The sequence below is a fragment of the Terrapene carolina genome, unplaced genomic scaffold (genome assembly GCF_002925995.2).
Source record: "Terrapene carolina triunguis isolate 2854851 unplaced genomic scaffold, T_m_triunguis-2.0 Scaffold236, whole genome shotgun sequence".
Classification (NCBI taxonomy): domain Eukaryota; kingdom Metazoa; phylum Chordata; order Testudines; family Emydidae; genus Terrapene; species Terrapene triunguis.
Genome location: NW_020664587.1, coordinates 6,715,136 through 6,728,504, shown reverse-complemented (window position 1 = coordinate 6,728,504; position 13,369 = coordinate 6,715,136). Strand labels below are relative to the sequence as shown.

At 41.8% G+C, this 13,369-nt stretch overlaps 1 protein-coding gene across 3 annotated transcripts in view; it reads right to left on the bottom strand.

Moving 5' to 3' along the window:
• SRSF4 (serine and arginine rich splicing factor 4) overlaps positions 1–11,563 on the bottom strand; it is an 18,100-nt gene extending 6,537 nt beyond the window's left edge. Inside the window, exons 1-4 of one of the 3 annotated variants that reach the window (XM_026657100.2) lie at positions 3,261–4,369; positions 1,307–1,449; positions 738–981; positions 287–399 (exon numbers count right to left, since the gene is read on the bottom strand). In XM_026657100.2, coding sequence (XP_026512885.1) covers positions 287–399; positions 738–768 — 144 coding nt within the window. In that variant the 5' untranslated portion in view covers positions 769–981; positions 1,307–1,449; positions 3,261–4,369. Of the gene's footprint in view, positions 1–286; positions 400–737; positions 982–1,306; positions 1,450–3,260; positions 4,370–11,351 lie in introns of those variants that run through there. The other 2 variants (XM_026657101.2, XM_026657102.2) reach the window with 2 other exon arrangements.
• Between the last annotated feature and the right edge of the window lie 1,806 nt (positions 11,564–13,369).

The following is a 13,369-nucleotide window of genomic DNA, read 5'->3' as shown; positions in this document are numbered from 1 at the left end:
GTGTGTGTGTGTGTGTGTGTGTGTGTGTGTGTGTGTGTGTGTGTGTGAGAGAGAGTATTTACACTTACTAAAAGGAGAGAATAGAGCTTCTGAAATAGTCAAATATTTCCAGCGTACAGGATCTGATTGGAGCTGTTCTAAATAGAGTGTTCCCTCACAACAAGCAATGCTTAGCTGGTGCAACTGCTACAGGATCACACAAAATTTCCTTGGCTTCACAATCACCATGTCATTTATGCCCTTTCTGATCTTCAACTCAGGCAGAGTAAAGAAAGGGGCCCCCTACCTTCAAATCTTGCCAACTGCAACGGCTTGACAGATTTTCCACGATCAATCTGTACTCTGTACGGGTGGGAGGACCGTACTTATCTCTTCCGCTTCTTCTATAACCATATCCACCTTTAGGAGGTGACAAGCAGACAGCAATACTTCAGCTAGGGAGGTGGAGTGGCTTAGTCTACACCCCAGATAAATAAACTATTCTGCCCAATATGTCAGCAAATACATTTAATCTTTGCCCCACCCTCTAGACTAAGCTAGATTCTCCTTATTTAAAACACAAAATTACAGAGATAAAACATTAAAAAATATATAACTATAATACTAGCCCAGAATTACAAGGATGTATAATTATAATTACAGTTACAGTTAACATGCAATTAAATTTAAGTTATTAAAAAAATAATTTTTGAAACAAGAAACCAAATCACTAAAGCCAGTTTACTAATGTTACTTACATTGATTAAAGGTTTTCTGAATATCTGACATGAATATAGATTTTCAGGCACCTATTTCAGTTTAATCTCATCTGTCTCTAACCCTTGGGATCCTCACCACCCAGGTCTAATGGGAAAAGGTTGCGGTCGTCACATGGCTTCCTTTTTTGGTCAGCCAAGGGCCACAAAGGTCAAAGAGCCACTCATGGAAAGGTAACCCAAGGTCAGCAAATGGAACAGGCAGTCATCTTAGCCTCAAAGGACTCTTTTAATTAAAACATTGAGGTCTTTGTTAAGTCTATGTTAAACAATCACATTACAAATAAACAAATACTTAGAAAATAAACAAACAAATTAATAATAATGGTACAAGAAATTGTGTTCATACATTTATTAATCAGTTAATTAAGTAAAATAAAATCATATACAATTAGCAAATTGATAAATATTGAAATATTTACATTAATAATTACAAAAACAAATTATTCAAACTTCATATCATGACTCTTAAAAAAATACCGTGTTTCTTTAAGTGAAATATCTTAATTAAAAAAACAGTCACCGCGATACAAATGCATGTTAGTGCTTACTGCGTCCAGAACCATAACTGCTGTCACGTCGGGGGCCCCTGGCATGCTCAACGATAACTCGCTCCCCACAAAGGTCTTTACCATTTAGCTCATAAACAGCATCATCTGCATCACGCAGATCGTCAAACTCAACAAAGCCATACCTAGGAGGAGACAAAAGCAACTTAGGCAAAGCTGCACAGCCCAAGATATTGATATTCACCGAGCGCAAATCATATCACATATGTACTTTCGCTGTCCATGGAGCTTGGCTACCTAAGGCAGCACCAGACTTTTAATGACCATCAGTAGCCAACTCTCAAGGACCAAAGGCAGGGAGATTTTGGCCAAGGATCCCAGGCCACAGAACAAATACGCTCCCCAATTTGTTGGCCTACAAAGCATGGTGCTACACTTCTCTTTCATCATTTACTACAGTAAAGCTAGAGCGGTCTGGCGGTTCTGGTGAACATGACCGGTTTATTACAAGACCTGGGTTCCATTCTTGGTTCTGTCACAGGCTTTGCTAGAAGTTAGGTAATCTCGCGCTATCTCAGTTTCCTCGAACTTTGAACCAGAGGTGTTCACCCACATCAGTGTTTGCAAATGGCGTGAGCTCCTGAAATAGAAGGTGCTACAAGACAGTAAAGTATTAAGGCATGTCAAGAAAGGGAGTTGATCAGGGAGGTTGAGTAATGTTCCTTTCCACTGGGGACAGCACTGAGGTGTCTGAGTAACGTGAGATGTTATGGCAATGGGGTTGGACGCATAGTTCATTAGGATTTTCAAGTTAGCCTTGTACCAAAGAACTTCCCATAAAGTCACCACTCAAACCACTCTATCCAGTCACCTAGAAATTAACATTTGATATGAATGAACCACGTGAATATGACATGTATGGGTCCAATCCTGCAAGTGCTGGGTGTGTGGAAATCCCAAGTCCTGAAACTGGGAGCTGTGTGCAGAGTGGCAGCAGAATTGGCCCTATGGTGTTTTGTTAGTCATAAGTAAGACCTTTATACAGAGACCCCACAAAACCTTCCACAAAAAACACCCATGTGAAATTCCACTGAGGTTCAGAGGCTAAGTACAGGACTAGTAGTCAGTGTAAATCAGGTTGCAGTCAGGGCCTTAGCTTGTGCTTCAAACAAAAACTGCATCAGCTTTGCTCAGGGCTCTGGATACACACATGGGGAGCCAGGAGGGGGAAGATGCCGATTAGGAAGTGAATCTTAAAACTAAGACTTTAATTTGAGTGGGCATTTCTGAGCACACTGTTTAGTTGCTGCAAGACAGCAACACTATAGGAGCGGCATAGAAGACTGGAAACCACTTGCTGCCCCGATTTAAAGATGCACTGAAAAGCTAATGCCAAAATTTTCAAATGTGAGTGCTGAGACTCAGGAATCGAAATCCGTAAGTGGTCCAATGGTCAGAGGAGCCACTGAGGTCAATGAAAAGGTCAGGCTGCAAAGTAGCTAACCTCTGCCACTCACATTTGAGAATAGTGGCTGTAGGGTTTTTTAAAAAAACAGTTATACTGATCTCAACAAACTTCATAAAAGGAAGGGGAATATCATAATTGGACATGGTTGAAAATTTTGAAATTTGAAGTTTTGATAAAAACTGACACTTTTTTGTGGGTTTTTTTTTTTTTTAAATAAGAGTTTTCCTTTTTTTTTTTGCCAACCGTAACCATAACCCCATTTTACATGGGGGGAAACTGAGGCACAGAGAACTGAGGTGACATGCTTACGGCTGCATAGCAACAACGTTGGGAAAAGAACTCAGATCTCCTGACTCCCAAAGAAGTAACAGTGTCAAACTGTTATAAACACACAGATATTTTACAACAAAACACAGGTAAATCCCAATTATCCAAATAGGTGGGGGGAACATACCAGAAATTACAAGCAATCTAGGTTCAGATAATCAGAGTTCACCTATATTTGAAATCCATTCCCCCTTTACTTACCTTCCAAGACCCAAGTTCAGGCTTCAGAGTCTCCCCTGCAATAGCTGATGGCATCACAGCCCCGTACAGCAGTACAGGGGGCCCCGTTTCAGCTGGCTGCAACATCTCTGGCTGCTGTAGGGCAAACAGAATCCTGAACTAAGGTCTGAGCAGGCAAGTAAAGGAGGAAATGGTTTTAAATGTATCTGGGTTTCAAATTTAAACCTATGTAAATTTTAGCGTACACAAATTCTGATATCTTAGCTTGGGTCGTTTAGTTTATAAACATTTTCATTTCCTCCTTTAATACCCATTAACACTAGAAGATCTTTACTATGCAAACGTGAAACATTTTGATTAAATATTTAACATGACAATTCTTGTCTGGCCACTGCAAGTATCATCGTAGTTGTTTTTTCATGCAAATAAATGCTCCCCTCAGAAGAGGGGCAATGCGTGCTGAACTGTGGCTTGGAGCTGTCCCTTGGAACTGTTTAATCACAGCAATAAATACATCTGTGAAACTGATCAATCCAACTTTACTATGTCATTACCCCACCCCTCTTCTGTTTGCACAAATAAAGCAATATCCCCTTACATTGATACAGGAACTCAATTGCTTTGTAACACTATATTTATAGTTACTCCAACCCTTGATTAGGTGTCTCCCTAGGTGCCAGTAATACCATACAAAGTTTTTGACGCAAGAAATTAACAATAATATTTTGTACTGAAACTTCAAGAGTGGGGTGGGGAATTTCAGGGTTGCGGAACAGGATTATGTGCATGTGGCCCTAATACCAGATCAACAAACCTACTCTTTCTAAGAGTGTCAAGGGTACTTTTCATGATGAATACTCAAATCATTCACACCAAAATAGAGCACCTTCAGCAGCACAGCACAATCTAACACCAGGTCCGAGCACTTGTTTAGGACTGCCTGGAGAATGCAGGAGTCACTGACACCACCTTCTAGAGAACTTGAATTTTCCTTGAAGTTTTCCCACATAAGATATGATCAGGACAAGTCCTGCTTAGCAGGATCTGATAGGTACCATGTTACGTCTTCTCTCCTCCTTCCCCCAACCCCAAAAGAATTTTTTAATATTTGTCCCATACCCCCAATAAAAACAGTATCATCAGTATGTAACATGCAAGCAACGCTAGAATAAGCAGGTATTCACATGATGGATAAGGGGGAAAAAAATGAGAGAAATAGATTTTCTGAAAAAAACTTTCAAGGGTTTATTTTTAAACAGTAAGCAAATTTTTATAAAAGCACTGAGGGGTGATACTTGTTTTTAAAGAACATTAAAGACTTCCCTCGCAACCCAGAGATACAGAGGTAATACTGAGCCACCTCCCTTAAAATATATGTATCGCATACCACATGGTTTAAATAAATACCTAGAAGTGTAGTTTCACACCACAAGAAATGACAACTGCTGACACAGCCCTAACTATAGCAATTGAATCTGCTGTTATACGGTGGTAGTGCGAGTAAATCTTCTTTTAAATGTCTACTGTTACTGCTTTAAATGTGCCCTAAAAACTACCTAATAAAAGCCTCAATACCATTTACTTCAGATTGTGTGACGCTGCACCATTTTACTGTCCATGTATCAAAAACAGAAAAAAAACTCAAAAGCACGCACCCCTATTTCTAGCCAATTTCAACAGATTAAACCACCTGAAGGAGTTTTTTTATTAAAGCTGAAGACAAATGGGATTTTTAAAAACTTGTTTAAGGTCCCAAATAGTTACAGGAAATTCACTCCATTTATTCTGCCATTTCTCCAGCTATCCGATGCTTTGGGCCCACATACTCCACTCCATACACCAATGTATTGAAAGACAATTTCTGAGACACTGGGAGGTTCCAACAAGTTTTCCTGGTGCTTGTGAATGGACAGCCCTGGAGCCCTTGACAGGTCGAGTTCTAAAATCACATACTTCAGATGGAACCCGAAAACGGTCACTCTCCCCAGTGCCAGTTTATGCTAGAACTTCACTGACTTCAATGGAGTTGCATGGGTCTACACCAGGACTCAACTGGGCTTGTGGTCTCCTGTGGCTTAATTAGTTACTGTCAATTTATATTGCTGACAAGGTTGCTTAGTGTTTCATTTGACTCTAATGAGATTCTAAAGAAAACCTAGCTACAGATTTGTCTTCCTTCTTTTCAGCCGAACCAGTTTCAGTTTGCATGCTTCCCAAAGCTGGACTTTGAGAATTCCTAAACTTCTTCTCGTAGGCACAGCCTGAGGAAACACCTGTAGCAGAAACAGGCTCGCCTGAGCAAAGTGCTGTGTTAAATATTACTTGCTCTGATGGCAGCACTTAACTGGTACAGGCGAGGTCAGGTAAAATATCAGTATTCTTGCCATGGCTGGAAATACTCTAATTACATCTGTTGAGACTTTCTTGCAGTTACTTTCCACATGTGTTGACATGAGTTAATCCAATACATTCAACTAGTAGGAAAGCTCTTCCAGTGAATTACAAGGGTTTTGTGAGATGATGGATCATGAAATCGCTCTGAAATGCTGCTTACAGTAGCAACCTAGCTTTCTACAAGGACTTTTTTTCTTTATTAGAGAATCCATTTGATAGAAAGTGCTAGTTAAGTTTCCATTATCTCATTTGTACTTCCACCTAACTCAAACACCAGGGCTTGGTTTCTGCCTAAAAGTGAAATATTTTATCTCTTGCAGATTTTCTAAAAAAAGTGCTGTTTTTGAACTATGAGTAGTGGGAAAGGGGAAGAGGGAACAGGAGAGACTTTTCCTGCTATCAAATGAGACACTTATAAATGGATGAACTTTGAAATAAACTTGAAAACGTCATGCAGACAGCTGCCGAAGACAAAGTCAAGCAGTAAGTTTGAAGGAGACAGGACATTTTAAATTAACATCTGAAAATTGCACACTGCATATATGTCCATTATGAAGTATACCTTGATATATTTTGTGTGGTTAAATGGTTATGTGGTTAAATGTCTTAAGAGGTACAGAATGTGTACTGTGTACTGAAGCCAAGTTAGTTGCTGTAGGAAGGTTACTTTTGCATTCACAATTTTAAATGCAATTTAATCAATAAATTAACAAGTGTTTTATATTCCAGATATATTGAGCTAGAGATACAGGTATGAAATGAGATCCCGGTTAAAGTATTTGTTGTGTAAAGTCTTCTGTTCACCGAGAGGAAAAATGCTGTTCCTTTCAGTTTAAGCGGGTAGTCTGATCAGCCCTCCTTATAAAGACAGACTTGGCCCTCTTAGACAAAGCCAAAACGAGATCCCAGATTGAAGGAGGGAGCAGAAACTCAGCACAGATGCTTCTCTCGGACCAGCAAAAGACTTTGCAGATTTCAAACACTCCTGCCCATCTTCTAGCTTTGACTGGACACTAACCACAAATTGTTCAAGAGCATTTTGCACAAGAGATCTCAAGTGTGGTGATGGGAAGAGCAAATGGCACCATTTAGTTCAATTTTGTTTCATGTCTGTTGTTGAAAATGAAGGAAAACTGGTGAAAACTGCCTATTACTGTAAGGAAGTTATGTGAACTGATCTTTTGAAAACAAATCTCCAGGTGACTGAGAGCCCATGGAGTATAAGAACTTGTAATGATTTCAGCTAATAAGGAACGTATTTAATTGCCATTAGGATATCCTTGCAGCTGGATAAAAAGTAATGAATTGGACACACTGGGACTATGATTATAGGAAAGACTTCAGCTGATTTTTACCGTTACAAAAGCTTCTTAAAGACAGTCCTCCTTTTCCTACAGAGTCTGCATAAATAGGACTGTGGTCCTTTAAACAAGTAAGCCAATTTCTGATCAAATTTGGCCCAAAGGTTAGGTTTTGTTATTAAAGACCCGTTTTTACTGAGCCTACGAGCAATAAATGCAATGGGAGAATATTTACAAATATTTACAGTATATACAAACACCGCACTATAGTGCTAGCACAGGAGAACGTGAAAGTCAGAGACTAATCTATCTTTGGCCAAGCTGAGCTGAATGCAAATAGTAGAGAGACAGCATAAACGGTGAGAAATAATAAGATGCCTGGTTCCTACCGTGCTTTTTCATCTGCAGATCTTGAGGCATTTCACAAAGGTGGGGTGGGGTGACTTTGTCTTTTGTGAAACATGCCTAGTAAATTACCCCATTTTTCAAGTGAGGAAACTGAGGTACAGAGACTGTGACTTACCAAAGGTAATAGCAAACCAGTGCCAGAGCCAGAAATGGAACCCATGTTTCCCCAACACCTACTCTTGCACCAGACCACGGTTTCGATAAGTAATAGTTAAGGAAGCTAGTCTGTTCAAGTCATTGTAGGACCATTGAATCCATGTATATGATAAATGCCAAAGAAGGGACTTCTTTACCAGCCTCCAGGAGCTTCTGAAATAAGTGAGAAATGTGCCATTGAATTTGTTGGTTGTTTACATAATAGGGCCATGACCCTAACTCTGTGCTACCATGCATGTTCCCTACTAACCTGTGACATGCTGAAAGCCAGGCAGGTGCCCCAACTCCCCAAACCTTCCAACAAACAGCCTTACTCTAAGAGCTGAAATGATAGCATCATGGCCTAGACAGCCTTTGGGGATCCTGATGACAGCTGGCAATGGGGGAGTAGGATGATGAACTATCTTGAAACTACTTCTGGTTTCAGAGAGTTGCAGAAAATTGGAAAGGGGAACAATTTAAAAACAAACAAACAAAAAAACAACAACACAGTTTTAAGAGCCAGGGCTCAATTCCCAACAATATTTATCATTAACTTGTAGCACTCGTGACCAATATTGCAAGTTCCTTCAATGTCCTAGAAAACCCTTACGGAACTAACTATTTTTGGAGTGCACTATAATAAATGCATGTATGTATTATTGTGGGCCAGGATTGTATGTAACCTCTCTGGGGCGGCAATGTGATGTGAACCCTGGGCAATGTTATAAACTTCAAAAGGTCTGTATTAAACAATGTGCCAGACAAAAATCGACTTTTGGGACAAACAGTGTCAAGTGGTTTGCCACCAGGGTACTTTCTAGCACGGGGTGGGCAAACTATGGTCCGCGGGCCGCATCCGGTGCGCCAGCTGTTTTAATCCGGCTCTCGAGCTCCGGCTGGGGAGCGGGGTCTGAGGCTTGCCCTGCTCCAGTGCTCCAGCTGGGGAGCAGGGTCGGGCGCTCTGCGTGGCTCCCAGAAGCAGTAGCAGCATGTCCCCCTTCCAGCTCCTATGCATAGGGGCAGCCAGGGGCCTCTGCTCCACATGCTTCCCCCACAGCTCTCATTGGTCAGGAACAATGGGAGCTGCAGGACGGTGCCTGTGGATGGGGCAGCGCGCAGCAGAGCCGTCTGGCCATGCCTCCGCATAGGAGCCGGAGAAGGGACATGCCGCTGCTTCCGGGAGCTGCTTGAGGTAAGCACCGCCTGGATCCTGCACCCCTGAGCCACCCCCCCATGCCCCAACCCCTCGCCTCAGCCCTGATCCCCCTCCCACCCTCCAAACCCCTCAGTCCCAGCCTGAAGCACCCTCCCCGCACCCCACATCCCTAGCCTCACCCCAGCCCCGACACCTCCAGCCAGAGCGCCCCTCCCACCCTGTGAACTCCTCATTTCTGGCCCTATCCCAGAGCCCGCATCGCCAGCCAGAGCCCGCATCGCCAGCCAGAGCCCTCACCCGCTCCCCAACCCCAATTTTGTGAGCATTCATGGCCCGTCATACAATTTCCATACTCAGATGTGGCCCTTGGGCCAAAAAGTTTGCCCACCCCTGCTCTAGCAGGAGGTGAATGCAAATTCCCCACCTCTGGTTATGCAAAAACCCAGGCTTGGGAAGCTACGTTCTGAGAAGACCATTCTCTCACCTGTTCCCAGAGTCTTAAGATCAAATGCCAAAGCTGTATAAAGGAAAGGCTATCCTATGGATGGGTGTGCTAGTTCTGGTTCTGACTCGGGTGCAGTTATGAACTTGTAACCACAGGGAAAAATCCAGCAGGTGACTTTGAAGGACTGACACCTACCAGAGAGAAAGGCTGAGGTTGGGGTGACCTCTGGTAAGCTTTTTGGCATGCATATAGGTTCTTTTAATTTCTTTATTTTATTTAATGTTCTCTGTTATGCTCTCACCTTCAAAAGAAATACGCTTGCTTATAAAGATCTGTGACTGCTGGCAATTACAGCTGTTTATAGCCTTCAGAGAGAAAGCAAAGTACAGATGCCGGCCTGTGTAGACAGTTTGGCTTGCTGGGGACATCACAGTATAAGCAGGGAACTGTGGAGCCTGGAAAAACCCTAGTCAAGAGGGAGACGGACGTAGGTCTCAACCCCAGAGAGGTGAGGGCTGAGGAACTGGGGGCTTAGAGTGGGTGCTCTCGAGGGACCTGAAGTGGAAAATACAGGTGCAGTTGCCATCATATGCGACAGCACTGACTATAATCAACAGCTCTTGGCATCTTTCCTTCAGGCACCAATGCTGGTGCATATGCACTAGGGAAAAGGCTCGGTGATTATTACCACCTCTTGGGTTTGAGTTAAGAGCATGCACATTAACCCTGTGATCCTAATTCTCTGGGTTAGTTTCATGCTGTTGTTATTTTGAGTAATTACTACATCTCAGCAGATGTAGCTGACTGGTGAGCTGCCCTACTCTGTTATTCTCTGGCCACTCCTCAGGATGAAATCCCAGAGGCCTGTCACAAGGCCTTGTGTGTTACATAAACCCATGTTAAGAATTTAAGCTTTCACCCTCTAGCAGAGACTCCTAGCTACACCAAGCTACATGTGCTGCTAACATATATGACAAGTATGGGCACGGGGACAGAGGTACAGCTGTCTATGGTACTTCCAATAGTGGACGGCAAATTAAAGTGTTCTTGTAAAACTGCATCTATACTCCTGATTTCCTGGTTTCAGAATCTGGTCTTTGAAGTGTTAGTTCAGTTAAGGTATATAATATGTATCAAACTGAACACCTAACTGTGCCGATGAAGTTTTCCTGATTTTTTTTTAAAAGACATTTTTATTAAATGTTAGACTGTACCTGTGGATTTGTCACTAACTATATTGATATAAATTCCATGCACACTCAGATAGCTACACTTGCATAACACTTCAGTGGGCTAATGCAGGACATTAACGATGCGTATTTGATTGGATACCTAGGTATGTGCATTATATCACCGAGAATCCCCAGCCAGGATAACGGTTCTATTGGACTAAGCACACCTCGCACCACAGAGCTTAAAATCTAACTGAGGCAAGATGCAAAAAGTGGTGGTAACTGGACACCTCCAACTCATGAGCTCTAAAGCAGGGGTTCTCAAACTGGGGGTCGGGACCCCTCAGAGGGTCAAGAGGTTATTACATGGGGGGTCACGAGCTATTAGCCTCCACCCCAAATCCCGCTTTGCCTCCAGCATTTATAATGGTGTTCAATATATAAAAAAGTGTTTTTAATTTATAAGGGGGGGTCGCACTCAGAGGCTTGCTATGTGAAAGGGGTCACCAGTACAAAAATTTGAGAACCACTTCTCTAAAGGGACTGGTACCAACATCCGGAGGGAGAAGAGAGGTACTAAGCAGGAACCAGGATAGATGCTAATAACTAAGCTGTCCATGAACTCCATGTGATCTGGGCTGGTAGGGGCCATGACACTTGTCAAAGCTATCGGCACATAAAGTTTACAGGAACTACAAGTACTAAATTCAGCCATGATACCGTAGTTCCCACATATCCTATGATGTACATCCTACCTCCAGCCCAAGGCAATGCATCCCTGTTTTTGTGGAGTTAAAAACTGTGTTTGACCTTCTGAAAACATTAAGAACTGCACTGATACAAGCTACCAATATCACTGTGAAAACCAGTGATGTTTCCAAACTGGTCCATGGAACACTGGCTGGTGTTACAGAAAACCAGGTAGGTTCATGGTGCTGGCTCTCCTGGTTTACTGCAGCTATAAGTGCCTAGCCTCTTCAGTGGAAAACATACCACTCTATATTTCGTCCCATTACTTATCCAAAAGTTAAATGGGATACAGAGCCTCTTACTTCTAGGTCACTGGTTCAAAGTACAGTGCACATTTGTAATCATTACCATCTTACAGCTGTTTGGTCTGTGTAGCAGAGGGTTTCAGTCCAGTTCCCACCAGGCAGGTGTTGACGACAATAATCAAGATCACAATTGGCTCTAACTGGCCCTCTCGTTGGCTGCTTCTGCAGAAAAGGTGAGGACTGAATGGGAACGGAAACAACTCCCCTCACACCTTGGGACGGACTGCTCCACCGCGGCCCCAGGTTGTTCTGTGTTCAGAGCTGTCAGTCTGGCACCCTTCACCAGCGATAAATTGAACTAGAAGCAAGTGTTAATAGTTTCAACCCTCTATACGGAGGTAATCAGTACTGCACACAACTTGCTAAGTTTCAGAATTCTTTAGGAAAAATATTTATAGCCATCCAAACATCAAGAACTACTAAACCTGACCATCTTTTCAAAACTGGCATCTGTGCCAGATACACAGAACATCCAAATCTTCCTGGTTACAACTCCTAGCTAAAGTTCTTATGAAAAGATTAGCATAACCAAGTGTTAAAGATTTTACCCAATAATGAAACACTCGACTACATGCTCCATAGAAATACTGCCATAATCTAATCTACTAAACAGCCAAAGACAGACTTCCTTAAAGTTGGCCTGCAAAAGGAGAAAAAAACGGGCCTGTTTTGCTACTTTATCATGGATAAAGGCAACCTGCAAAGGTTTTTCTGCTTGCCCTCTTACATGAGAAATTCAGGTCCTGTCGGAGCATGGAGACTGACTGGAGAACTAGTAAAACAACATAACCAGAACCAAAAGTACAACAGTGAACTATTAACAGGGGAAGAGATTTTTTTAGAATGTTTGAAATTTCACACGTATTTAACTTTAGCGACTAGTTACTACTTTGGAAAAAGGAAGTTTCTGTTAAGATTTAAATATCTTGCTCATTCAAGTAAAGTGTTAGAGTTCACAAGCAATAGCCCTGAGAAATCCCAGAAAGCTTCCAACAAGCTGAGGAAGAGTAAACTGGACACTCCATGTATTTCTAATGTAAAAACCAAGCAGAAATACACCTTCGAGGCCTTCATATTAATAAAGCAGAAAAGAAAGGCACAAGCAGAATTTTCTCTAAATCACTTGCAGGTCAACTTAAAACTTTCTTACCATTTAGATATATTGGATGCCACTGAATGGCATTTACATTGATTTGACTGATTTTTAAAGTTAATGGGTGCTGAGCACCTTTGGAAATCAAACCACCCTTATTTGTCTAAATAAGGGATTTAGGAACTTACCTCTAGGCACCCAAGTTTGACACTTTTGGCTTTGATCTCTGTGCCTCAGTTACCCATCTGTTTAGCGGGATGTAATTTCTTCTCTACCTTGCAGGGGTATTGTGAGGATAAATACATAAATACTTGGGAGATGCTCAGATGGAGGGCAGATAAGCACCTACATAGAAGCTTTTTTCTTAAAAAGTTATTAGATTTCAAGTTGGTGTCCCTGTAAGTGAAAGTTTTCAGCTCTTAGAATTATTATTGCTTGCTTTTAGCAAGTTTTAAAAAGATAAAAGCAAGCTGAAATGCCCAATTTTCCAGGTATTTAATTCATGCATTTCTGACATGCATGGCTCCAGCTGTCATCAGTACAACACTGGCTAAGAGCAAGGTGAAGATGGAACCTAAGGGAGTGGAATCTTTATGCTGGAATTAAAATGGAAACTTCCAGTATGAACTAGGTTTTCACTCCCTTTCAGGTACATGCTGTTTTAACTACTTAAATTATAAACTCCAATCATCATTAGTGGTGATCAAGATCCAACTAAGCTTTTTTGGACTCTCTGATAATATTGCATTCCAGTTTCATTTTCTGCCAATGCATTTAATCTTAGCCTCACCAACTGCTAAAATACTGAATAGCTAATCTCCTGCAGGCTAAGCAGTTAAGATAACCCGCAACTTTCTAGGAGAAACTGACAGAATCTCATAAGGCACACACTGTGCAGTAATTTTTAATCATTTGCTAAGCGCTGCTAAAAATAAGTTATGGAGAAAGGATCAAAGGGCAAACAAAGC